This window comes from Stegostoma tigrinum, chromosome 36 (assembly GCF_030684315.1).
Source record: "Stegostoma tigrinum isolate sSteTig4 chromosome 36, sSteTig4.hap1, whole genome shotgun sequence".
NCBI lineage: Eukaryota > Metazoa > Chordata > Chondrichthyes > Orectolobiformes > Stegostomatidae > Stegostoma > Stegostoma tigrinum.
Window position 1 is genome coordinate 17,783,375 of NC_081389.1, and position 27,864 is coordinate 17,811,238.

Genomic DNA, 27,864 nt, shown 5'->3' on the forward strand with positions numbered 1-27,864 from the left:
AGTGGGAGCTGAATTAAAGTTTCTGCTGTATCAAGCATGCTTCGTTCTGGAGAATCTTTTATCAGGAGTACTGGAATTCTCTGAAGCAGTTGTTGGCTATCCTTCTCATGAAGTATTAGGGAATGAAGTGCTAGTACTTCCATACTTTTTGAAAACCGTTTTTTTTAAATTAGGAAGGTAAAGTTTATTTTGCCTTTCAAAAAGATTGAGTTCCACACTGACCTCACCATTTGTAAACATTAATTTTGTCTGCTCCTGCCATTTTCAACGCTGATCCTTCTTATAAAGCATAGTCTAGACCTTAAGAATTCCTGTTCACTTAAAAGTTTGTCCTGTATCTTGTGACTAAGTTTTCACGTTTGCGGGGAGATTAATCTTTTTAAGTGATTTGTATGTTTTCTATTTTTATGCTTATCAGTCTAAAAGCCTAAATAATTACTGACCCCATGATAAAATATTTTCAGTGGTCATAACAAGCATCTTTACTTGTATTAAACTATACAAACCATTAATCAGTTATTAAAAAGCCATAATTGCTGAACTATTAATGTGGTTGACTTTCAAGTTTTCAAGTTGCTTTGATAAATTAATGAACAGCACTTGGTGCAAATGCTCTGCCTGGATTTTGTTTTAACTTGTAGAGTCTTTCTTTTTCCACATATATTCTAAGCCATTTTTGTTTTGGGTCGTGTTTCAATTGTCCTGTTCCTAAAGCAGCTAACTGAGATAACAGTGCACCAATGAGGCCTGAATCTTGCAATGTTGACTTATCGTATTGGAACTAAGTGTTACTAGAATGAGGGATGAAGCATCCTTTTTTTTTCCACTTTGAACACCTCGTAATGACTGTATGGCCACAGAATGCTGAACAGATTCTGCAAAGTTTTACAATGTGATGGCACTTTATGGTTGGATCTTTCATTCTTCTGTGCATGATCATATCCTGAAATTGCTCAGCACTGCAGATGACCTAAATTGGACCATATGTGCCGACAGGAACCAGCGTTTAAGAATATCCAAATCAAATTCCTGAGTTTGAGTTTTTGTTTGGTGCTCCTTAGATTCCTGTATGGATGCAGTATTGCCTTATCCAAACCCAATCAAATTGAGCATGGATTAGCACAAGTCATACAGAGTCATGGAGACGTACAGCATAGAAACGGACCTTTTGGCCCAGCCTATTGACTTTCATGCTCCTCTGATGCTGCATGACCTGCTGAGTTCCTCCAGCTCCACACTGTATCGACTCCAACTCCAGCATCTGCAGTTCTTGCTATCTTAGAGATTTCCTCTGTGCTTTTTCTCTTGTAGATAGGCGTTGCCACAGTGGTGATGGAATGTTTGCTTCAGAAACAGTAGGTAAACAGCTTTGAGCTTCCTTGGTGTTTTTTTTAAATGAATGGATGGAGTCAGGCTCATAGGCCCAGGCTTTAGTTTTGCTTTCACTTGGGTTTTCTAGTTGGCCATTAAACTAATAGATACAGCTGTCTGCTGCAGCAAAAAGCTTGAGTTCTCTGTCTGCTGTTAGATTTCTTTGAAGAAAATAACCCGAGTTGAAAGAAACAGAAGGCTGAGGGGGTGGGTTCTGATTGAGGAGCATGAAATTAGAGATATGGCATATGGACAGGGTGGATATGGAATGGCTTGCCCTCCTTTGACCGGTCCATAATGATTGAGAATAATGTTAAAGTGAAGGGCAGGAGGTTCAGAGGGGGTTTGAGGAAATCCTGTTTTATTTTTTCACCCGGAGGGTGTTGGCAGTCTGGAATGCGCAGCCAAGTAGAGCTGGGAAACCTCAGTCTTTTTGAAAGTATATGCATGAGCACTTGAGATGATGTTCAAGACTAAGGGCCAAGTAACTGATTGGTGTAGATAGGTTGGCACAGACTCAATGGATCTAACGGCATCTCTTGTGCTGTATGACCCTAGACTTTAAAGGAGCGATGGAAATCTGGAACCTGATCCCTCAAACGTTGTGAATATTGGGTCAATTTACACTTTCAGGTCTCGAGCAGATTGTATTATTTGCGTGTATCATGGGATGTGTACCAAAGGTACGTAAAAGGAGATTAATACACCAGCCATGATTTGGTTGGTGGAGTAGCTTTGGTGCCCACACAATCAGGTGAATCAATTAAGTATGTAAGTGTTAGAAATTCAAGTTTTGGTGATTACTTTTGAATGTATGCTAGGTTAGTGGAAATAAAATGAAATGTACTTTATCCTTGGAATATCCCAAAAGTGAATTTTTGAAAATGTTATCATTTGTGTAGACTGAGATGACATTTATATTTTGGCTGCCAGTTGGTGAAAATTCCAGAATGTTTTTTAGGTGGCGTATCACATATAATGTACAAATTTCAGAGATTGCAACATCAGTCCTTAAACTAAAATTTAAGTCTGTAATAAACACTTCTGTGCGCCTCTCACTTGAAAGACACTTAATATTCCCTACCTCTTTATCAGGCATTTGGTTATCTAACATCACATGCAGCTTCTTGTCAAATTTTCTTAAATAAAACTGCTATAACACACCTTTAGACATTTTACTATCTTTATAGAGACTATATAAGTGGTGTAGTGACTGTGTATTTCTTCTGAAGAGTAAAGCACCAGCTCCTCTGAGCTGCACTATGTCAGGTAGTTTTGACGATGCACGCCGTGGACTTGTGGAGTCACAGTCGTACAGCACGGAAAGAGATCCTTCGGTTCAACCAGTCCATGCCAACCACTGTCTCAAACTGAACTGATCCCACCTGTCTGTGCTTGGCCCATAAACTTCAAACATTTCTTATTTGTGCACTTATCCAGATGTCTCTTAAACATTGTAACTGTACCCACCCACGTCTACCATTTCCTCTAGATATTCGTTCCACGTATGAACCACTGTGTAAAAAAAAAATTTAAAAATTGCCTTGTCTTTTTTAATATCTTTCTTCTCTCACCTTAAAACGATGGCCTGTAGTCTTGAAATTCCCCATCCGAGGGAAAAGGCTCCTACATTTGCCTTATCTATGTCCCTCATTATTTTATAAAACTCCTATAAGGTCACCTCACAACCTCATGAAGTTTCGAAATGTTACCAAGTAACATTTCACTTGATAACACACATACATTTTTATTTTAGGTGGTAGCATTTTCCCTGCATGTTTCATAGAGGTAAATGTAGCCATCGAATTATATGTATTTTCCAGCCTGTTTATCTTGCCTACATTTTGCCAATCACTTACTATCAGCTTAACAAAGTGTGAAGCTGAATGAACACAGCAGGCCAAGCAGCATCTCAGGAGCACAAAAGCTGATGTTTCGGGCCTAGGCCCTTCATCAGAGAGGGGGATGGGGGGAGGGAACTGGAATAAATAGGGAGAGAGGGGGAGGCGGACTGAAGATGGAGAGAAAACCAAGATAGGTAGGGAGGGGATAGGTCAGTCCAGGGAAGATGGACAGGGCAAGGAGGCGGGATGAGGTGGTAGGTAGGAAATGGAGGTGCGGCTTGAGGTGGGAGGAAGGGATGGGTGAGAGGAAGAACAGGTTAGGGAAGCAGAGACAGGCTGAGCTGGTTTAGGGATGCAGTGGGGGAGGGGACGAGCTGGGCTGGTTTTGGGATGCAGTGGGGGAAGGGGAGATTTTGAAGCTTGTGAAGTCCACATTGATACCATTGGGCTGCAGGTTTCCCAAGTGGAATATGAGTTGCTGTTCCTGCAACCTTCGGGTGGCATCATTGTGGCACTGCAGGAGGCCCATGATGGACATGTCGTCTGAGGAATGGGAGGGGGAATTGAAATGGTTCGCAACTGGGAGGTGCAGTTATTTGTTGCGAACCGAGTGGAGGTGTTCTGCAAAGCGGTCCCCAAGCCTCCACTTGGCCGCCTCTACATTGGGGAAACCACACCGGGTGCAATGGATACAATATACCACATTGGCAGATGTGCAGGTGAGCATCTGTTTGATATGGAAGGTCATCCTGGGGCCTGGGATGGGGGTGAGGGAGGTGGTCAGGGGGCAAGTGTAGCACTTCCTGCAGTTGCACTTATTATCAGCTTGTACTGTTTAGTAATGTTAGTAAATCTGGGTGATGAGAAATTGCTATTGCACTGTTTGGGGTGCATTTTACTTGCCATTAAATTTGCATTCATGGTGCACTGGATGAAGTACATGTGGTTTACATTCTGATTTCTTGTGCAATTACTGCTGGTTAATACATGTTGTGGTTTTTCTGAACATTATTGTTTTAACTTGAAGCTAATTCTTGAAAAACTCGGAAAATTTGGAATTAATTTTGAAGGAAGAACTGAAACATATACTTACAATTTGGCTGAGGCAGAAATTTAATTATCAGACCCCACCCATGCTCACATTTGCGTCCTCTACAGGCTTTGAAAGCAATCTATATCCCAGTTGGCGCCTAGCTAATTTTCTTGGTGTTTTCACAAATCATTTGTAATTCAACTTTACTGTTAAATCTCTGTTTTCATTTGATGTAAATCAAGATGTAGAAAATGATTGCTATTTAAAGTTACATTGCAAATTGAGGGTAGAATGCATGAAATATTATTTTATATGTTCAGCTGCAGACGGAAAATGTTAATGCCTTCAGCTAAACTGTTTTCATTGGTCAAATGGTTCAGTTGTGGAGGGGGAACTGGATTATTATTGGTCTAGGAATTTAACTGGAAGACAGAGTGCTTGATGGCTGCATCAGAATCTGTCCAGTGATCTATGTGCAAAATCTGCATTGCACTTAGTTTCTTCAGTGCAGACACCATGAAGAATCACACTGGACTGAACATATTGAAAAGACAATTGAAATAGTGCATGCAAAATCCCAGAGACTCGTTGGAGACTTTGTTGTTCGGTCCATTCCTGATCTTTCTTTGTAACAGCAGAAGTGCCATACTTGCCTCTGCTCTCACAGGCAACCAGCAACAAGGATCTGCAGGCAAGTATTGGTACTGAGAATCTGTCAGGTGTGCTTCCCTTTCCCTTTTCCATATTCAGTATTTTACCATGTCTTTCACAGTGCATAACTTACAAGGTATTTACTGTCAATTTTATTTGTTTGTATAGCCATGTGAGTGCTGAAATTATCTGGCCTGAGCACTTCAATGTGTCTCAAATGAGACATAAGTGGTGGGTTCTTTTGGAATTTAACTTCAGTGTGCTGTGCGATTATAACGTGTTGATCATGGATGTCTTTGTAGTTACCATTTTGTTATTTGGGGTGAGGGGGACAGAAAATTTCATTAACCTTGTTAGAGAAATGAGATTGCACCCTAGTAATTTTTATTAACCTTGGTGAATAAGAAATGAAAATGACCTGCAGAGAGATGTTTAAGATTATTAGCACAGAAAGTCAGTCTTTTTTTTGAGCAGAGATATGAATGCAAAGCATTAGCCCTCCTATGTTTTGTTGCTGTGACTGCAGAATGCTGCTGATCTGTTTGAAGGAGTTGGTGCATATCGTCAGTACTGCATCAGTCTGCAGAATAGGCCAGCCTAACTGCCTATGGTAAAATTGTGCACCGGAGCAAGCTGTGATGCGATCAGCAGCTATCATTTTTGCTTTGACGTATTGTTGCTGTTCTGCTAATTAGCTCTCTGCTGTGTTCCTTTACTTTGAAGGCTGGTGCTGTATATATAGAGAGAAATTTCTTAATTGAAGCACGAATAATACCAATACTATGGCCTGATTTAGCATCTTTGTCTCAACCAATTTATGAAAGGCAGTTTTTTAAAAAATAACTGCCTAATATGTGACAGCATTAGCTGTTTTTCCCTAACAGTGAAAGTTACACATTTTAATAATTATGCTGTAATAGCCTAAAATAATTGCTACTGTTTGCAAATCAAATGTATTAGTTCCAATCTTTCATTCAGGGGTGAGAGTTGCAAAACTCTGCTGGATAGAGCTTTGGGGGGAAAAGACAGGCTAGTCTGGAATAATTTTGTTTATTCAGACTGAGATAATGTGCCGGGTACGAAAACTGTAAATCTTGGTCCTCTTTGGAAGTACAGAATCGCTAATGCTGTGCGTTTCTAGTTTAGTGACTCCTCCCCTTGAGTTCCTTGGGAGGAGATATAGCAGCAGCTGCTTATGTTTTTTTATATTGGTGTGAATCCAAAAGTTCTTATGTACTCCACATCAGTATACCTCAGGCTGGGTCCTTGAACAATATGGAGGAATTGAGGCCCTGTTAGAACTCTTGCTGTATTCGACTGCTGAAGAGCTTTGGTCATTTCTTTGTGTATTTAACACAGAGGCACCACGTGAGCTTGCTACCATGAGATTTGGAAACAATTACTCGAGCTTAAACTTGTAACTGGCCAACTTTTGTTCCAAATTGACTGGTGAATAGAACTATTTTACAAAATAGTAGAATTCATGTTACATTTTGTACTGAAACGCAATCCAACCAGTTGATATTGGGTCAGGCCATTGTGACCAGCCACTAGATATGTAAAAGTGCCTTATCTTGTACGTAATGAAAATTGTGATGGGTTAGACAATAAATGGCACTGCTGCCCCAAGGCACCAGGAACCTGGGTTCCGTTCCACCCTCGGGTGACTGTCTGTGCAGAGTTTGTATGTTCTCTGTGTCTGCATAGGTTTCCTCCCAGGTGCTCTAGTTTCCTCCAACAGTCCGAAGATGTTCAGGTGAGGTGAATTGGCCATGTTAAATTGCCCCATAGTGTTGAGGAGATAGCAAGAACTGCAGTTATTGGAATCAGAATCGATACATTGTGGAGCTGGAGGAGCAGAGCAGGTCAGGCAGCATCAGGGGAGTAGGAAAGTTGATATTTTGGGTCAAGACCCTTCTTCCGAACTGAATTGAACTTCAGAACAGTTCTGAAGAAGCCTCCCAACTCCAAACGTCCACTTTCCTATGCTGCTTGACCTACTGTGTTTCTCCAGCTCCACACGTTGACCCGTCGTGTTTCCCTATGTGCAGACTAGCTAGATTAGCCATGAGGAATTGCAGGATGATAGAGCAAAGGGTGGGGCTAGGTGGGATGCTTTTTAATGGTTGGTGTGGGCTCAGTGGACTGGCCTGCTTCTGCCTGACTGTGACTCTTATAAAGACTGCTGGGAATTATTGTTTGCTGTAGGATTATTTTGAAACCCATGTAATTGGCCTTTAATTTGTCAAACCAACTGGATTTAATGTATGCAAGAAAGACACTTCTTTTAAAATGAGGCAAAACACGTTATAGTTAATGTTTAAAGTATCTAAACTTTACAGGTATTTGTGCAACCCGATCATGTTTCAATATATTCAGATCTTTCTGGATAAAAGCTTGGGCTGGGTGACCATATCCTAGATTTTGCTTGGTGTCTACACCTTACTTGAGTATACATGGGGAAAGTTCATGTAGTCTATTATCTTGATTTAGGATGTTTTGCTTTGGAAGCATTGTTGATTACTTTTAATTGTGGATGTGTTGTGCCTGAATTGAGAATTGATTTGTGCCGTTTTAACTGGATGTGGACTGAAGTAGTGGTATCTGTTTGCAAAATGCAACTGTAAGTCAGTGCTTTTACAAATATAGAAAGATTGGACCCAGTTCTGGTCTTCACCAATTAGCTTTCTGGAATATTCACATCTAGTGGGGCTGTCTTTTCTAGGAACATGAGCTGAGTTTTTAAACAAAATATTTTCTTTTAGAGCTACAAGACAAATGTCATATTGCGTGCTGTCCATTTCCTAAAGACACTGCTATGGTTCCTTTAGCTACTTAAAAAGATGGTCCTTGCTTGTTTTTTTAGGTTTGTGAGGGAGGCCCACCATTTAGGTACCTACTGTGATGATGGGGACTGTATTTGGGCCAGTATTCTCTTCTACTTGGTAATTAATTAGGTGTGAAGCACTTTGAGAAACTCCAAGCACACACTGTGCTGCTACATCAATGTAAATTACACTAGGATTGGTTCCAGTAAGTTTAGATCAAGCTCCAGTCTTGACCTAGGGCTACTTCATTCTTAAAAGATGACTCCTGACTGAGTATCCAGGCAGTAAAGGCAAAGTTTAAATTGGCACCACTTTGCAAGTTAAATTTCCTATGTAGAATAACAAAGCTATTTCAAGATGCATGCAGGACATTCTGTAACTCGGAAAAATCATTATTTGTAATTATGGAGTGCCTTCTTACATTCAAACACCCGACGTGCTTCACACTGTGAATTTTAGTGACTAATTAGATCTAGCACAATGCCTTGTGGCACTATTTCCCAGAGCCGTAAATGATGCGGCTGGCCAGTTAATTTATTTGATAGTACGGTATTTGTCCAATGTCCAGTGATTATCTTGGGAAGGTTTAGAGTAGTTTTCCACTGAACCTCTACAAACAAGAATTTTTTTTCTTTGAAAAGATGAAAGGTTTTTTTTACTGTTACGGTACTCCTTTGCCTGTGCATTATTTCTCAATTTAGATCCTTTGACAGTATTTGTTCCCTCTTTTGTGGGTTTGATTTAAGAAAAGCTATTGCATATGCTTGGGTTTAACACTAAATAATTTAACCACATCTCTGTGTACAGTTAAAGACACACTGATTTGTTACTGCCTGCTAATGCAAAGTACATGGATGTAGTTATTTACTTGGATTGTGACTGTCATTGAGATTCTATTCATGAGCAAGTACTTATTGAAAACTGTACAAGCTCTTATTGCAGACAGATCTTCAATTTGAAGTCAGTGACATTAATCTGTTGCAATTGTAAACTCTACTATACTTCTGCCAACTCCTGGTATGGTGTTATATAATCAGCAGTATGTATTTTTCACGTGAATTCTTTAGTCCTGGAGTTCTATGATTCATGAATAACTTGTAGATCTCTTAATTGTGATTATCGTGAGGACTTCCTATTTTACCACACTGGTGCCTGGTGCATTTTTGACTGTTTTGCAGCTCGCTCAATGAAGTGGCACCACATTAAACATGGCAGAGGATGAAACAGAACCTAAGGTCTATTTAGAGGATGAAACAAGGCATAGATAGGGCCTAGTTATTTTACGTTGAATAGCGTACAACTGAAACTGTAGCGCATAACATCTAGATGGTGTGAACCTAACAACTGGTTTTAAGCGTAACGCTGGTGTTTGAGTTTAAATAAATATACAGCTATTTCTATTTTAGTCTTTTTTTTTGGAGTTTTTAATTTATTACTTGCCATGGTCTCCTGGCAACCATCATTATAGTGGCTTAGTGTCATTGCAAGAACCAATGAGTGAAAAGAATGAGCTGGTGTTACAGTGGAAGAGATCACCAACAGCTGTTTATTGTGACCTTTTTAAGCTAACTTATTCTCACTGCTTTGTGGTAAAAGTATTGAGGGTAACTAAAAGTTGCTTGTTTTTTTTAAGGAGAGTCTTAAAGGAGGAAAGAGTCTTGGGAGAGAATAGACGGCTGAATACATGCCTGCGCGTGGCCAGATAGTCAGGTAAAGCATATAAGAGATGCCAGAAAGGTTGGAGCTATGTAATGACAGAGTTCTTGAAGAGTGTAAGGGTGTGTTGGCTTTAGGAGGACTTTTTTAAAGTCAAGATTTTCAAGACATGAAATTGTTTTTCAATCAAATATGGCCTTTGAAATGCGAAAGGCCAAACCCAAAAAATGAATTTTTGCAGGGTTCTAGAGCTATTAACCAGATCAATATTCTGCTAAATTTTGTTATTTTCCATAACAATACTGACGTTCTTTTGAACTGTGGAGAGAATGCTTATAAGGACAGAATGGAAAGTGGAGTTGAGACTGAGATCAGATTAAAAAATCCTTGTGTCGTCGTCCTAGTTTTCAGAGATAGAAATGGCAGCATTTTTGTACCCTGAATAACTCTTGAATTGAGCATTGAGAGCGGTTAAGAGTGAACCTTATTGTTGTGGGCCTGTAGGCACGTGCTAAACGATTTTGTTCCCGAAGGCTACTAGTGAACCAGATTTTTGTGACAATTGGTAGTTTTGTGACATAATCACTGAGTAGAAATCTGCAATGTGTCTGTGATTATGAGCTTGTGTAGTTTTTTAGTTAGGAATGTGCAGGACTGCTACTTGCATTTTGCCCTCATGTATTTTCGGAAGAGCCTTTTGGTCCCTCTTTCAATTTGTAAACGAAGAAACCAACTGTGAAAAACTCAGAAGTCATTGTATCTGCGTGACAATATTGTATACATCAAAGTAGTTATTGTATTGAAATTTCAGCTACAGCTGCCTTCTTGTTTACCATACACACCTGTTAGATTGGAATTCTACAAGTAAATATTGTCATCCAGCAGAACTGTGGCTATCAAAACAACGTGAAAGTTCTTGTATATTTTGTGTTGTCTGATATGCAGTTTGCAAGTGTTTATTGTGCTTATGCTTAGAAACTCTGGATATGTTGCATTGGGATAACTGGTAGGAGCAAGAAAAATGAGAGAATATGGGCAAGAACAAAGTTGCTGAAAAAGCTCAGTAGATCTAGCAGCATCTGTGAAGAAAAAAACAGTTAACGTTTCAAATCCGGTGGCCTGCCCTTAGTACTGGAGGAGGGGTCACAGGATCTGAAATGTGACTTTTTTTTTTGGCTTCACATACTGCCAGACCTGCTAAGCTGTTCTAGCAATTTTTGTTTTTCTTCCTGATTCACAGCATCCACAGTTCTATCAGTTTTTATTGAGAGAATACGGATTTGGTCATTCTGCCCACCCTTTTTTAATGAGATGTCCCAGATTGCTGTATTTTTCAAATGGGAGCCTTTTAGTGTTCTGGGCTATGTGTGTGCTTTCTGATCTGTTTCGTCTTTGCAGCTGTGTAGTTTCTGTACCCTTGTAGAAAATTTTAGGTAAGGATATCCTAATTTCTTTTTGCCCTTGCATTGCCCATTAGTGATAGGCAGGTGGTGTGAAAAGATGATGTATTGAAAAGATCTGTTTTGGATTTTGTTTCATGCTGTTAGTGTGCAGAGACATTATACCACAATTTCTTGTTGCTTTCATGTTTAATTTGAGATGTTTCAAATAACGGACATTTTGTGACTGAAGGGTTAAACCTCAGACAGCATTATAGCATACACCAGATGGTGGCACTTCATCACTGTATTAATAAATTGTATTAATGACTTTTAAATACTTGATCTGTATTCATTTCGTTTAATACCTGAAAGTTGTGATAAATTGCTTTTATCTTCTGTATGATAGTACCGTCACTTTTTAGTTGGTTTAAAATGAGCTTACATTGAGGCTTTCTGTTACATTTTCTGGAACATAGTGCATCATTTAGGTAGATTCTGGTAGTTCTGTACAAACGTGTGCAGTATTTTTCTGAATGTAAAATCTGTCTGGCAAATGGCTGCACGACATTATTGCACCCTTTTCATTTTCGATGGTTACAAAGGTTCCTGCGGTGCATGGTGATCTTGATATTTTTTTTTGGAAATGGCATTTACTTCTCTTGTGCTGGTGCAGTGTAGAAATGCACTCCTTAGTGTTCTCTAAGCCTGACTACAGGAACAAAGTAGATTCAAGGCAGGAATTGTAGAGTGCTGAATTTCTCTCCTGCTCTCTGGTATCTTGCTGTGGGAGGAATAGAAATGTGGATGTTATGGGAGGAGGGGGACCTGGAGATTGTTCTGGGTGTTTTAAACAATGTCGGGTAGAAGCTAATTATATAACAGATTCTGGTGGAATGGTGACATGAATTTTCCAAGGCATTACTCTTTTATAATTCCAGTGAATAAAAGCAGGAACAGCAACACAGCAGAGTGAAATATAGAAGCTCAAACTGGGCTTAACCTGAATAAATGGAACTGAATCTCATGGATTATTTAATTTTTAATTTTAATATGTTGAACTTTAATGCCAGTAGTGTGGATTTGTTCCTTATCCCCTCATCCCACTTACCATCCTCACTTTGTTATCCATTGATTATCCTAATGTATTATAAAACCCAACTAACCAATTATTTAGTGTCGTTGATTATGTGCTATTACATTGGATGTAATATTTTGTAAGAAAATTAGTTGCCATTACCGAAAGGAGTTGTGAATAGTTGCTGGAGAATTGTTTCCCTCGCTCCCCCACTGGAAAGTGAGGAGTACATTCTGCATTCATCACATAGGGGAGACCATTCACCTTTATCAGGATTTCTTGCTGCTTTTGGCAATTCCTCACCAGCTGCAATTAATGAGAGATAATTTCCTGTATTTATCTTGATTTCATTTTAAATATTCATGCTTTCTTTAAACAAATGTTTACTCCTTCAAGCAAGTTATAAAATTAAAAGAAACATCAAAACTTATGTTTTGTTTGCTGCTTGGAAATAAGGACAATTTTTTAAATTTTGTAATTTGCATAATGTGAAATAAATTCCTATTTTTAACGGTACATCCTTCACTTCCGAAGACCATCGCAGTGACTTCTTTTTGCCCCTTGAACATTTTAGCAGTCAAAAGATGATTTGTTTGCAGCAGTGCCTTCCTCAAGAAAATGGTTCCAGATTTTAAGGTCTTTTTAGTTCCCAACTCCCTTTATCCGCAAGAAGAAAAAGTTGTATTTATAAAACATGTAAGACCCAACTGTTTAACAACAAAATCTGCTCCACATCCAATTAAGTATTATATTTGAAGTATAGTCATTACTATGGTGTCAGAAATGGATCTGGATTCCTTGCTGGCCTGCTCCGGGTTGAAACTAGGTTGACACCAGTGCAGTGAGGATATGCTCTTTTCTGCTTCGTTCTCACATGGACTGAAAATCTATTTGTCACCTATTTAACCCTGGGGACAGAGCATTCTATCAATTTAAACTTGGGGACAGAGCATTCTATCAATTTAAACCTGAATTCAGGGGTTCCCTTCAGAGTGCCACGAGTTTAAATTGAGGGCTTTATAATTTGCAATCTAAAATAATTGCTTTTTAATTTTTATTTAATTACCCAAAATAACGTATGTGGTCACGTTAATGTCGTAGACCAGGAAAAAGTGATGTAAGACTGCCTGTTCCTCCTTCCTCGAATGTTGACTTTTTTGTAACTTCTTTCAGTGAAACTAACTTAGCTGATCTACCTTCGCATTTGCTAGGTTGGCATGTGAAAATGCCATTTAAAAGCTCCACGGTTTGAATTTTTAAAAAAAAATTCCTAAGGGCTTGATATCATAGGGTGGATCAGTAATGTTTTTATTTGGTTCCATACTTTGGCACTTGGCAAGACTGCTGTTATTTTTCCAGTTTTTGAAAATGTTCAAGTGGTTTTCTATTTTGTTGAGGACATGACACAATAAATCTCACAATATCTCTAACAATACTGTGTGTAGGAGTGAATAATAATAGGTTATACACATGATCTAATGCAATTGTTGTGCAGTCTTTGGCAAGATCAGAATAGATGGCCCAGATTTTAAAGTACACTGCAAACCTTTATTGAACATAGGCTTCAAGCTGATTAGAGTAGTATTATTGGTTAGTGATGTCATAATTGCTTTTGTATGGGTAATAGAGGAGGTGAGAAAAGGTATTCAGTTGAGTTTCACAACCTGAGCGACTTCTGAGAGAACTTTAATTGTAAAGTTTCAAGTTTGTCAGTGTTTGTGCACCTAGTATAAGAGAACTGATAACAACGATGTTAATTCAAGAATTGTCATTTGGATGCTGCTTTCCAGTCATCAGAATTAAGCAAGTGCTGATGTTAATATCTCTTCTGGTTTTATTTTCTAAGCTCTGATTTCACTTGTGCACAAACAAGAAGTCATCAATGTAAGAATGGCAGAAAGAGACTAGAGACTTCAGAAGTCACTTCACCTGGAAAGTGAAGAGAATGTGGAATCTGTTATCGCAAGAACTCATTGAGTCAAATGACAGTTGCGGGAAACCTTTCGATGATCCAGAGGAAATTTGTCAGTGCTATTTCAGGGTCGAGAGATTTTATCTACATCAGGAGCAAAGGAGAGATTGCAGGGAGATTTGCTGGAGGTGTACAAGATTGCGTGTCAGATTTCAATAAAGTAGGCAGATTTTTCATAATAGTTACTGGTACAAGGACGACAGTACCTATTTTTAAAATCTTGACCAAGGGATATAGGAGATGTAATAGAGAACTTCTTTACAAAGTGATTGGTATTGTTCTGGGTGTTTCTGCGTACATCCAAGGCTGGTAGAAGCAGAGACATTGATGTTGAAAGGAAATGGCTTGGGCACTCAAATAAGCTTCCAAGGCTGGGGAACTAAAGTAGAGCAGTGAGACAGCTGTAGAGTTCCACAGAACCAATGCAGTGTCAGTGGGCAGGGTGGTTCTCTACTGCAGCATAAAACATGGCATAGAAGTGTAGTTGATCGTCAAGAAACCAACGTACAATTGATGGGCTGAATGGCATCCTTTTGTACGATTCTCAGAGAAACTGTGAGGACAATGGAATTATGCTGATTGTTGGATCAGGAACAATAGGAGAAGTGGGATTAAAGCATATTGTTGGAATGAACAGGTGGACCAAAATGTTTCTTTTTGTGTTGTATATCCTATGTAATTTTGAGTATTCCATGTCTAAGCTTGTATTCAACCTTAGACTGCAGTAACTTGTTTTAATTAAGTCTATCTTTTTTCTTGGACCTTGATTTCAGTGCATGAAATCACAAAATATCAATTGATCAAGGTGTTTTGTCAGATAGAATTTTGGAAGAAACAATTCCGATTCAGGTTCAGGATTCATCTACTGGCCCACTTCCAAGACTAAGTCTTTGAGTTATTCATGTTATTTGTGCATAATTGTGTTAGTAGGCCTAAGGTTGAAGTCCATAAAGATTGCCGTGTATCCTGAAGGAATGTGAGTTTAATTTTCCTGTATGTTTTCTCCTATTTTGCACACAGCAAGGAAATTTAAAATGTTATTTCAATACTTCTTAAAAAAAATTGGAGATGACCGTTGATTTGACTGAGAAGGCTTAGAAAGGTTGGTTATTTGATGAAGCCTCCAGAAATATATTCAACTGTGGTCTGTAATTTAGGCCTATAAATCTTTTTGTTAAGAAGAAACTGGGGCTTTTCATAACTCCCAAATATTTCAAAACACATTTTTTAAAATTTTCAAAATATTTTTGAGTTACAGTCTCTGTTATAGCATAGAAAATCAGGCAGTCAATTTCAATGTAGCAGTTCTCAAAGTGTAGTATAGATTTTGAGGTTTCCTTTTTCAGGATGGCTGTAGGATATTGGCTCAGGGACTAGAGGTAAGTAGGATATTGGCTCAGGGACTAGAGGTAACTACTCTATTCCTTTCTTAAAATTAATGCCCTGAGGTCCGTTACATCCATGTAAGCAGAAAGTTGGGACCTGGGTTTAATTTCTCATCCAAAAGATTATAATACCCATTCTTGCAGAACTCCTTTAGTACTGACATACAATGGGACTTAAACCAGTCACTTTGTGATTCAGACACAAGTGTGCTTTTACTCAGCTGCGCTGAACGGCTAACCATAAAGTATAGAGTACTGGAGAAACTCAACAGGCCTGGCAGCATTAGTGGAGAGATTGCTGCTTTTGTTTCTGCATTTCCTGTCAGACGTACAAAGTTTCCCCACTTTTCTTTCTTTCTGTTTCAGATCTCCAGAATCTTTGTTTTAGAACATGACTGCAAAAATTGACATGTGATGGATTAAAATCTGTGCCAAATACTATTCTAGTCTCAGTGTTACCAAGTTTAGATTCTAAGCAAAACTGACTGCGCTTCAACTTCTGAGTTATAGAATAGGCTGATTCAAACTGTTTCAATTTGAGGAAGGACATTTTGTCAAAGCTTTTGTCTTTGACTCGTCAGGACAATTTGCACAATACCACCATAAAGGGAGCAACACATTGATGCAGAATGAGAGGAGAGTGCTGAGTGGTTGATGAATGGACTCTGGTGGAGTCACAGCCATGGTGAGATTAGCAGTTAGGCTGGCAATACCTTTTTTTGCCAATTTTTGTTTAAATTTAGGCAGTTGACTCTGAACAAGACATTGTCCTGAGAGAGCTTATCCATTGTAAAATAATTATTGCCTATTTTGTTCTATTGAAACAGGTACAGTTTATGTACATGTTTGCTGTGCCTGCAAAAAAATCCCTTGGTATTAATATACACAATTTCCGGTATGTGCAAATAGACCACACTGCAAGCCCAACTGCCTTAAATTGGTTGCCAACATATTTCTTGGCACACTCAGGATTATTTGGCAAATATTGCCCAATCTTGGAATTATGTCTGATATCTGTTTGTTTGCAAATTGATTCTCTGTGGTCCATATCTTGCATGCATCAAACAACAAAGGTGAAATACTTTTTGATATGATCCATGATCTATGGGGCACACAGCCTGAATGCCTCATTGCATTGGCACTGAAATTCATATGCTATTTTTACCATTTGTGTAACAGGAAGGATGTCATTTGGGCTTGATCATAGCATGCTGTTGTGTCAGATGGCACATGCATTGCTACTACCTAAGTGGGCTTCATCTGTTTCTTAAATCTTTGAGGTGACCTTCCAGGCTCATCTGAGGTACTCTTTGCAAAGGTAGCAGACATTGGCCTAATATGCAGCAAGAAATCATCTGATCAAGATAACCATTATCTCATAAGATAAAGCTGGACAGTACTGCCTCTGGTTTCCATGGTTGCTCAGGTTATATTTACAAAGTCGCTAATGAGGCTATCGTCGCTGCATGTTCATAACTAGCCAGCTACTGACCATACTTAATCATCTCGTACAGAACTCCGCACAGTGTTCAATATTAGATGAGTTTTCATGGTTGGACACTATTTGCTGAATAGCGTTGTGTGCTAAGAATTATGCTGACAACCAAGTTAAGATGATCAGTTAGACTCTCACTATGATGCAGTTCCGCATGCTACAGCTATCAGTACATAGGGCAGTGTTTTTTTTTTCTGTCTGCAATCTCAAGCTGCGCCTGTTGCAACTGAGCGAAATTGGCAATGTCAAGGTTCATCCATTAGACATGTCTTGCTCAGTCAGTCAACACGCCTGCTTTAATTTAAACACAACTTGACAGTTAACTGTTGACCTTTACTATGGGTGCATTCCTCATGGCAACCCATCTAACGATTTAGACCCCACTTGGCAGTCAGTCTACATACTCTGCTTAAACAATAGAAACATGTTGTTTCCATCTGTATTGGTGTTCTTGCAATTTGTTCTGACGTGCTCAAGGTGAAAACCTTGGGCAAAATAACGTCTTATTTGGCAGTACTCAAGTTCTGCATTGCTAAATGATTGATTTATTCTAATTTGTTTGAAATTTGGTCTCAGTATTGCCGTTTTCTTTTATGTCTTTGCAGGTCTGATGGTACCAAGCAACCATTGAACCGTTGTGAGGCCTCCCACCCCCATCAACGTTTACAGCCGTGCAACATGTCACAGCCACAGGTAGATGGACCTCTTTTCCTGGTTAAATACACTTGCTGTACTTCACTTTGCAGTTGTAATGTTTAACATCAGAGTACTTGGTGCATGTAGCACAAGATGGCGAAGAAAATTAATATACTTCTGTTACATTTGAGAGTCAAGCTGTCTTTTCGCCATTTGTTTTTATAACCATTCGTGTAGACAGGGTCACTTGAGAGAATATTGCTATTACTGAATTAGAGCTATTGTAAACACTTGTGATAGACTATAAAAATATGTTTATACATTGCAAATTAATAAGTAACTTTTATTTTTAATTTAGGATAATGCTTTGTAGAAAGGGTGTAACGTATAAATAAACACCAAAATTGCAACTAAATTAGTTGTAAAATTGCCTATATGTACAGGTGTTAGAATACTTGGAATGTTTTCCTTAAATGTTGCAGTTTTATGCTGTTATAACGACAGGTAAGGTGGGTAAAGTGACAATAGTAACTTTTACTTTGGGTTCTTGAAGCTATCTGTCTGCCCTCTCTTCCCTGTCTTCTAACTTCAGTCTGAAGATCTAGTGTTTTTTAAATATGGAACAAAAACAAGTTGCTGGAAAAGCTGAGCAGATCTGGCAGCATCTGTGAAGAAAAATATCAGTTAATGTTTCGTGTCTGACCCTTCCTCAGAATGGTCACTGGACCCAAAGTGTTAACTCTCATTCTCTTTTCACAGATGTTGTTAGACCTGCTCAGCTTTTCCAGCAACTTCTGTTTTTGTTCCGGATTTACAGCATCCACAGTTCTTTCAGTTTTTGTTTTTTTTATTATGCCTTTGGTGTGGTGTAGGAAATAGCACGGAGCATTAACAAAAAAGTTACATAGCCTGGGTGTTGGAATTTTCCACATACTTTTTTATAGTTAGATTTTGTATAGCCTTTTTTTTGATCACATGCAACTGTTAAATTATCTTAATCCCAATTCACATTTGTATTTCTTTGCCTCCACAATAATATTCATAAAGCTAGGCCAAACTTTAAACTTGAAAGCTCCTGTTCATACTAAACTTGTTTATGCATAACCTTTCTGCAAAGTACTGTGTCACAGAAATTCTTGAGTATTTTGTTGTTAACATTTAGTAACTGGTATCTTTGCCTGGGTATGTTCAATGATGACTTCTGTACTCAAAATGTTTTACATGGTATACTTGCTTCTCTAGTGGTTTAGGCTTTACATTGTCTGAAAAGTGTCTTTGAAAGTGAAAATATTTTTGTCTTAAGTTGCTCCTTTGTACAAAAGTGCAATGGAAGGTGAAATAAAGGAAGTAAATGATTTTGAAGGATATGAAGGGATCAAAATATATTATAGGAGGAGAGATCAAGGAAAGAAGGTCAAGTCTGATCAGTACTCACTTTTTATTGAATTGTTTACTTCTGTTTGTCTCTCCCCAGCTTCGAATAAACCATGTGTTAAATAATGGCAAAATGGCATGAATAAGCCATTGTACGCAGAATGTGTTGGGGAAAATATATCTTGCGTCCTTGTAAATTCTTCCACAGATGTTTAAATAGTGTACAGGGCAGTGCCTAGAAAGTAGTTAACAACAAGCTACCTTAATTTACATGCCACTATTGCAACAGTGTAGCCCTTCATATAGTGATTTGAATAGGTAAGGTTGCCATAGTTCCAAAGGACCACAGTGCTGCTCAGTCATTTGAGAGGCAGGTAGTGCTGGTGTAACCGGAGGGTCACCACACCTCCAATTAGGTTGGGAAGAACCTCAGTAGGTATGAGAATTGAACCCACGCTATTGATGTCACTCTGCACCACAAACAAGCTGTCTAGCCAACCGAGCTAACCGGCACCGAATAATCTGAACATGAAACATTAAAAGGCCACTGTGCAACAAAATCATAAAGCCCTGTAGCTCTTTATAGAAAATAGGTTGAATGTTGGTTAATTGTTGGCTGTTTTCCTCTGCTGTTTTAGCAATTTATATTGTACTGACCCTTCTTTTTAACATGTTATCTTGCAATGCTCCTTCCTGCTCCACTTGTTACTGTTTGCATTCCTCAGTCAGTCCACGTACACATATTAAATACATCATACTATGTTCAATATTGCAATGGTTCAGTCATTTTAGGAAACATTGAGTACGGATTTGGAACTTAAATTTCAGTTTTTGTTAAAGGGCAAGTTAAATAAAATGATTGCTGAATGTCCAGTCAATGTGGCAACTTTTAAGCTAGCTGTTTGATTTTTGACTTGTGCCTATCAAAAGCTCAGAGTTCAAAACAGATGTTTAATTTGTAACATCTATGTTAAATACATTGCTCTCATGGAAATGTGAGGTGGAACATGCCTAGATGCAAATTTATTGTGTCAAGTTATATTTTCAAATTAGCGTGAAAAATCATTAACAATTGTCACTGACTGCGGAAATCCAAGGTTTGACGTCTTATAAATTAATATTAGTTAGACACAGCATTTTTGCCGTATCCAATCATTTTATCTATGTTTACTATATAACATTTTTCAAAACCACCTTTTAAAGCAGATTTATTTAGATGTTTCAGAAAAATTTGGAACATTAAAATCCTAATTTGTTGTGATAAATGGCCTTTTCCTTTGCAGACAATATGGGCATCGGGCACAGAATGTATAGCCAAATACAACTTCAGTGGAAGTGCAGAACAAGACCTACCCTTTAATAAAGGCGATGTTCTCACCATTATTTCAGTCACTAAGGTAATATAATGTTGGCTTGGAAACAGCATGAAACATCATTCCACAAGATTTGTTCACCAGTAAAATGTTTTTGTCATCTAGGAAATGTGCACAGATTTTACTACTTTTATTAAAGTATGCAAGATTACAATGTTTATAATGGCATAAAATGTCTGCTTTATTAACTGCCATGTGCAAATTGCCCTTCACAAACCACCTCCCATAAAAGATGTGCAGGAAAGATCTGAGGAGCAGCAGCTGCTAATTGTATCATGCATGACTTGCCATCCAAAACCATTTCTAACTATTTGGCTCACATGTAGTGGTCAGCTCCTTTTTCTTATATTGAAACATAATAAGAAATCATTACCACCTCATGCTCAAAAACAAACTGCTACACTATTGCTGCTTCAGTATATTCTAAGCTGATTTATATCAGCATGCATACTGTTTCATTAAATTCATCTGCTCACTTCTTTGTAACATGCAAGTTTCTTTGATTTTCAGTGCTCATTGCAAAAAGTGTTTGATGCAACGGTTTAAGGAAAGAGCAAGAAATTGCATGCACTTAGTAAAAATTGCATTTGGTATTCACTGTCTTTGTCTCTGTGCACCTCTTAGTTGCTTTCTTTTCTATTTCTGTTTTGCCCTTTTAGGATCCAAACTGGTACAAAGCGAAGAGCAAAATTGGTAAAGAAGGTATTATCCCTGCAAACTATGTCCAGAAAAGAGAAGGAGTCAAATCTGGTGCAAAGCTTAGCCTTATGCCGTAAGTATGTGCTTTCGTGTAATAACCACAGACCATAGAAAAAAACAAGTGCTATTGATATGCAGCTAACACCATTACTGTTCCTGTTGTTGATCTCCAAAATTTGAAACAATGAAGCAAAGGGAGAATTCTCACCAAATGTTATGGGAAATGATTAATTGTAAGATTGTAATTTGGGCACTCCCTAGGCTCTGATTATTTCAAGTACACTAAATTAATTGATTATGTTAGTGCCGTCACATTTGATTCTCATGGTGGCGTCTTCATATCGGCCTTAGTTTAAAAATATTTGGACGCAGCAGTAGAAATTTGTATCGATTTTTGTCTGGGTATAAAAGAGTTGCAGTGTGTACCACTTTCTTGATACGCATTGCAGCATGAATATCTGTCTTCTAATCTGCCTTCCAACCTTTATGCTGCTAAATCTTGCATGTGAAGTAGTTTAATATTGATGCAGATTGGTGCAGTAGAACTGACAATGAGGTTAATTTACTTGGTGCTGGACAGCAACCAAGATGCAATCTTTATCAAGGCACTTGATCTTCCTTGTCTTCAGATTTGTTTGGCGATGGACTGCTGTAGCTGTTCTGACAATGAATGTTTGGCTGTCTCAACAGTTACTGTGATTCATGTGCAGAAATTGCAATTCTGAGTTATCAGCTTATTAGCTGTAATGGAAGTGAGTGCAGCCACCAAGCACTGCAAAAACAAGCAGCCGTTACTTTGGTTTTTCATTACATAAATAGTAATCAATAAGTTTAAGATTTATCAGCAGATGTGTTCTCAGAATGATGGCGACTTAACATAGCATGTTAGAGTGCTTTAAAGGTTATAGTTCAGAATCACCCTTAATGGCCATTTAATCTTACTCCGGGATAAAAGAAAACTGATTCACTACCAAGCCAGGTTGTGGAAGAAATCTCAAGAGGAAAGAATGTTTGAGATAATCCTGGGAAAATTTGTTAAATGAATGGTTCAATGGAGTATTGATAACCATCATCCATCTATTATTCTCCTCTTGTCAGAAGGACAGTCAGAATTGATTTTGTGAAAGGATTGCTATTGTTTTCATTCAGCCAGCTTTTAAGAGATAAAATTGTACCATTAAGCTGATAAGCATGCCATAAAACTAATTACTAGGCTGCAGGGCCAGATTCTTTGTGTTGTAATAGCTGCTTTGAGTGAAATGTTACAATTGATTTTTCTGGCGTTTGCCCACAACAAACTGTAGTTTGAAGGGGAAAACCTGATAGCTTTTGCTTGTCTTGTTCCAGTTTTTAATGGATAAAATCCTCCATCCATGTGCTGTCTGTGTAATGTGATACCCTATCCAAAGATCTTCTATCAACTCTGTTGTTCTAGTAAACAACTTGAAAGCAAAGTGATACAAACGCATGAGTTTATCTTTCATTTCAAGAAGAACAATTGGCTCACTGTTTTCTGAAGCACGTTACCTTTATTTAAAAAATATAGATCCCATATCAGTTTTAAACAGTGCTTATTGTACTGAGGTTTTCATGAACGGGAACTTCCTGGTAAATATTTAACGAAGGAACAAACCTTACCTAAATTTTAAAGTTACATTCCTTCCCACCTTTGCTCAAGATATTAAGTTGAAAACAGTGTGATATTCCCAACAGAGTTGACAAAAGATATTGTCATTTGATGTGTGCGCATTGCTGGCTGTAATACTGTGAATGACAACTTTCTGCAAATTGCAATTCCTACAGTAACTGAAATTCAGTTATAATTTTGGCCAATGCAAGGAATTATTTTCTTTCCCCACTGTCTGCCATTGTGCACTAAAGAACTGAATGTGTCAAATAATATGTACAAAACTGTTCTTTAGAAACTAGTACCACGAAACGTAACAAGTGCACTTTTTCCAGAGTATAGGTTTCAAACTACTGTTGGCAGTCATAAATCCTTGAGGATTACTTCCAAAAGAAGACATCTCTTTTAAATATTCATCTGTTCTTATGCCAAGTGTCCCCTGATATTTTAGTTGATGCTGGCTGTAGAGTTATTATTGGTGTGGAGTTTTGTACCTTTGCGTACTTTGACTGTTTGGATGAATACTAGGTTAACCAAACGCTGCAGTTAGCTCTGTAAAATAGGCAGCCGTTGTGTGTAGGCACTAAATACTCTTTTAATGAGAATGTAGAGTCACATGGGTACCGACCAAGGCTAAGTTAAACAGCTTTGTTTAGCCTGAAGTAATTGTCGTAGAGGAGCGTTGTACCACGTTTAAGTCTGAGGGGTTTGTCAGTGGCTTTTGTCTTCCCAAAATATTTAGCTGGAGGAAATAATGCCCCACCCAAGTCTGGCATTTGGGAAAGGAGTTTGATAGCACAGTTGCTAGAGACATCATGCCACATAATCAAGATGTATATGGATCTCATCCATGCATGTCTGGAATATACTTTTGTGCTTAAATAATGTTACTGAGGAGCAATGTGTGAATGAAGAAAGGTGGGGAACCAGAGTTTGAGAGTGTGTGTTTGCACTTTGAGTGCTAATAAAGAAGCAGTTGGTTTAAAAAAACCTATGCTTTGGCTACAGTTAGCTAGGCAAATATGATACAGAGAAGAGGGAATCAATGAGCATCGGTTGTTCTAAAGACAGTTCAGATTGGGCAACATCATAGTCAAAAAAAAAAGTATCAAATTGTGTCTAGGGATTTTTACTGTCATTGCAGGGATGGAAATATGGTTGTAGTGATGGAGGTTAGCAGAATGCGGACATCAGGTTGAAGACATGCTCGCTAACCTGGTGGGTTTGGTTGCAAACGTTTTGTCATGCTAGGTAACATCGTCAGTGCACCTCCGATGAAGCGTCTGTGTTCTGTCCTGCTTGTTATTTACATGCCTTGGTTTGCTGGGGTCGTTGGTATTACTGTCGGATATTCACCATCCCTCCTAACCTTCCACTCTCTGCTGCTGAATACTCTGTATTCAACAAATGGCGTGCCCACCTTGGTTGGTATTACTTCTGGATTTGTTTCTCAGTGGTTTGTTCACAGTCTAATTCAGTGTGTTTGTTTGAATTCCGGTTGGAATACCAAGCCTCCAGGAATTCCATGGTGTGTCTGTGTTTGGCTTGAGCTACCAGCTACAGCAAGCATGTCTACAATCTCATCCGCAAACTGAGCTACAAATCTTCTCAAGCTTTAAATGTGGACATCAATTTGGCAAATTCCAATTTAAGGGGCCTCGGAGAGGTTGGGTATGAGGGTGTTAGTTTATAAGGATTAAGGAGTTGAAAATGTTTAATGGTAACTGGAGGGTTGGGGGAGGTCGGTCTCGGTGGGAATCTCTTTGCAGTGTCGTTGTGGACTCTTGGCTTCTCCACGCTATAGCAGCAGCAACAACTTGTTATTAAACTATTAGTCATCCTATATTTTGCTGCTTGGAAATTTAAAGACAACAGCAAATGAACTCTAACCTGAAACTATTTAAATCACAGAATATTAAGAATTGGAGAAGTAGTCTGTCTGACCTTTGGAACTGACTTGTGTATGAGAAATGAAATAGAATAGTTAAAGCTTGACCACTCCCAGATTGACGTCGCAGCCCAAGTGTTGAGTTGCTGTATCAAAGGATTAAATGGAGAAGCAAAGATGGGGATTGAGTGTGTAAAAGGGTACATCAAAGAGATAATTTGGTGACTTCATTACTTTAGCATTCAAGGAAGGATGATGCTGTTTCATCCTCATCCTGTGTCCAGAGAGTTTGTGATGGGAAATATGATTGAAAACAGCCTGCAATGAAAATATTTTTGGTTTTGCACAGTATGTTTTATTTTTGTATTGCTTTCTGATTTATTGCTGTTATCTATTGCAGCTGGTTTCATGGAAAAATTACTCGTGAGCAAGCAGAGAGGCTTCTCTATCCTCCTGAAGATGGTTTATATTTGGTACGGGAAAGTACCAATTATCCTGGGGACTACACACTGTGTGTGAGCTGTAGTGGGAAGGTGGAGCATTACAGAATCATTTATTCCTCCAGCAAACTTAGCATCGACGAAGAAGCCTACTTTGATAATTTGATGCAATTAGTAGAGGTCAGTTTGATATTGATTTTTAATGTTTAGATCATTTTAAACTCTGCACCTAGAATACTTCTTAAAAAATATAATTTCAATATCATAACAATAGACTGGTATTGACTTTCATGGGCAATCTGTAATAATTATTATTTCACCATTATTACAGAAATTACAAAATTTGTGTGATATGGTAGGATTATAAGAGGTAATGCAAAGGGTTTATCTTGCATATGAGATTCTTTTTCCTAACTCTCTTGAAGCATTGTTCTGGATGTATACAAACAGGTTCAGACCTACTGCCACATGGACCACACTTCAGCAATAGGCTTCCAATCTGCCTTGCATTGGCAGTTTTGAATGTGCTTTGGGCCTAAAAAGTTGCTTCTATTCTCATGTGTCTATGTTGGGAAAAGTTTGTAATGTTTCCCAAGTCCCCATATTGGCGGCTATATGGAATCTAAGTGACGAGCAGCTTTTAAAAAATTTTGCCTGGTTATTTTGGTTAATCAGGAGTTCATTCTGCTTGCCAAATGTATGAGCTCTGAATCTATGAATGAAATATTTAAATTGAAACAGCTTGCTGAATTTAAGGATTATTTGATTTGTATCTTCCAAGTATGCTGCGGATGGCAGGTAACACTTCGTATGATAACGTCATAAACAGTGCACTTTATCTGTAGCCTAAATAATGCTATGATTATTTTTAATTTTTTAAAAGAAATTCTTAAGTGAAAATATGACTTTACTGAAATCTTTCTATCCACCAGTTTTTATTAATTTATTGCAGATCAAGAATGTCTCTAAAATGTATTTATTCTTGAAGGTGTTTAATGTCAGGTTTAGGTCAAATTTGGCCCATTTGTGGGGTTGACTGTTGAAGTTGGGATAATTTTCCTATCTTTAAATCTGCATTCAGATACAACTTGAAAGCCATTCATCCAAATGCACGTTACTGTTTCAGGTTTTGCCCAAAATTTGTGTAGTTTCACTGTTTTGTAAATTCTGTTCTGTACGTAATTTTTTTTCGAGTGTCCGTATCGAATGGCTGCTTAGTGTGTATCCTGTATCAAAGGGAAATGGAGCCTATAGCTCTGGACCTGAATGTGTCAATTCAACATCTCAGCTCCCAAATCTCTTCCCGTTGGATTGAGTTAACATGAAAAAAGCTGATCAGTAGAAATGACTTCAAGAAAAATAAGCAATGTACTTTAGTGTCATTATAAAAGGCTTGCCATTATATTGCATTTTGCAGTTTTGAAATGTTTTAACAGTAAGTGCAGCCATCCCTCAAACGGGATTTGAATGATCTAGTGATGCTATGGATAATGCATTCGATTCAAAGTACTGATTTTATACCCATTATTTCTAATATAGGTGGTGTTCTAAATGTGTTGCTCAAAGCTTTGTTATCGTGAGAGATAATTGCTAAACAGTTGGTAATTTTCAGAAATTTGCAGTTTGTTTATAATTGACTTTATGGAGGAAGTTATAGCAAAAGAAAGTTAAATGTGATAACTTGGGTTTTAGTCAATTTTAATTTGTTTCTATTACTATGCAAATTCAGTCCACATCTTTCCTGAATTATATCTGCAATTTAAGCGTTCTACCAGGGCCAGTTAGCAATTTGCCAAGTATTTAGCCTTGTCATTAGCAATAGTTCTGTTTTTCAGACAATTCTCTTTATTAGAAAAAGCTTTTCAGGTTGAAAAGTCTGTTATCACCTGACAATGAATTAAAAAGCCACCTCCTGCATGTGTGGACGTTCTTCTCTTTCTCTCTAACCACCCCAAAATAACTTGACTTGGAGCTCTTTCTCCCCTTTCTTTGATTCCTATTGGATTAGAGTCCTGGGGTTACGTAACTTCACCATACAGATTACAATTATTCTCGAAGATTCACCAACACCACCCGCCAGTGGTACCCATGCCCCATGAATAAATAAATAACTTGACTGAAAGGTGGCAAGTTTCTTTTACACCAGTCAGGATTGTTTAGCCGTAGCTCTTGAAGGCCTGCTCTGCTGGGAGAGGAAGTCTTGTTTTGAAGCTGCCTTCTGTTTCCTAATTCCGAGACAAACTGGGACAGGATAAGTGTCATCATCCTCTCCTAAACAAAAAGAAAGACTGATGGAATTGAGCATCTTCCACACCTTCCTGATCAAATTTGATGAGATTGAGTGCTGGAGTTGGAAACCTATATCCGTTGCAGTCCTGTTTCATCTTCATTTGGAATCTTGGCTCAAGATAATTCAGGCTCATTTTGTGTATATTCATGGGTCTTGTTTGACCCATAGTGCAGTCATGATGTGGCGCATACTATTTTTATTTAAAGCTACTTTAGTTTTATTTTTGGGAAAGTGGTGGTGAAATTCAGTTCATCGCTGCTGTTGGCATGAAAGCTTTGTTCATTTTTCTGACATGTTGGCCTTCTGAATAGCTTGGCCTTCTAAACTCTATTTTTATTCCTGTTGGATAGAATAACTTTATATAAACTAGTAACTCAATAGATATTAGTTTCTTGTCATGATTATCTTTATGCAGAAGCTGCAGCATTCTGAAAGAATGTTACTTAAAGGCTTTCTATGCATCTTTTAAAGAAGTTATCCTGATGGTTCAATTTAAGATGATAAGTGAATTAGTCTAACCTTGATGAAAATTGCTTTGCGCTTCTGGTAATTCCTTTTTTTAGAAGGAGGTTGAACAAATATAGAAATGCAATTATGTTTTCAATGCAGCTGCCTGCAGTCTCAAGACTGCAGTGTATTTTAAAGATAGTATGAACTGCAGATGCTGGAGAATCTGAAATAATAAGGTGTAGAGCTGGATGAACACAGGCCGAGCAGGAAGGCTGACATTTCGGGCCGAGACCCTCCTTCAGAAATCGGGGAGGGGAAAGGGGTTCTGAAATAAGTAGGGAGAGGGGGGAGGCATATAGAAGATGGATAGAGGAGAAGATGGGTGGAGAGGAGGC

General features: G+C 38.3%; 1 protein-coding gene across 3 annotated transcripts in view; it reads left to right on the plus strand.

The window, feature by feature from the left end:
- Window positions 1-27,864, plus strand: part of csk (C-terminal Src kinase) — a 134,485-nt gene that overhangs the window by 77,083 nt on the left and 29,538 nt on the right. The window contains exons 1-5 of one of the 3 annotated variants that reach the window (XM_048520875.2): window positions 4,673-4,939; window positions 17,298-17,385; window positions 19,986-20,099; window positions 20,735-20,847; window positions 24,690-24,909. In XM_048520875.2, coding sequence (XP_048376832.1) covers window positions 17,371-17,385; window positions 19,986-20,099; window positions 20,735-20,847; window positions 24,690-24,909 — 462 coding nt within the window. In that variant the 5' untranslated portion in view covers window positions 4,673-4,939; window positions 17,298-17,370. Of the gene's footprint in view, window positions 1-4,672; window positions 4,940-9,396; window positions 9,438-17,297; window positions 17,386-19,985; window positions 20,100-20,734; window positions 20,848-24,689; window positions 24,910-27,864 lie in introns of those variants that run through there. The other 2 variants (XM_059640225.1, XM_048520874.2) reach the window with 2 other exon arrangements.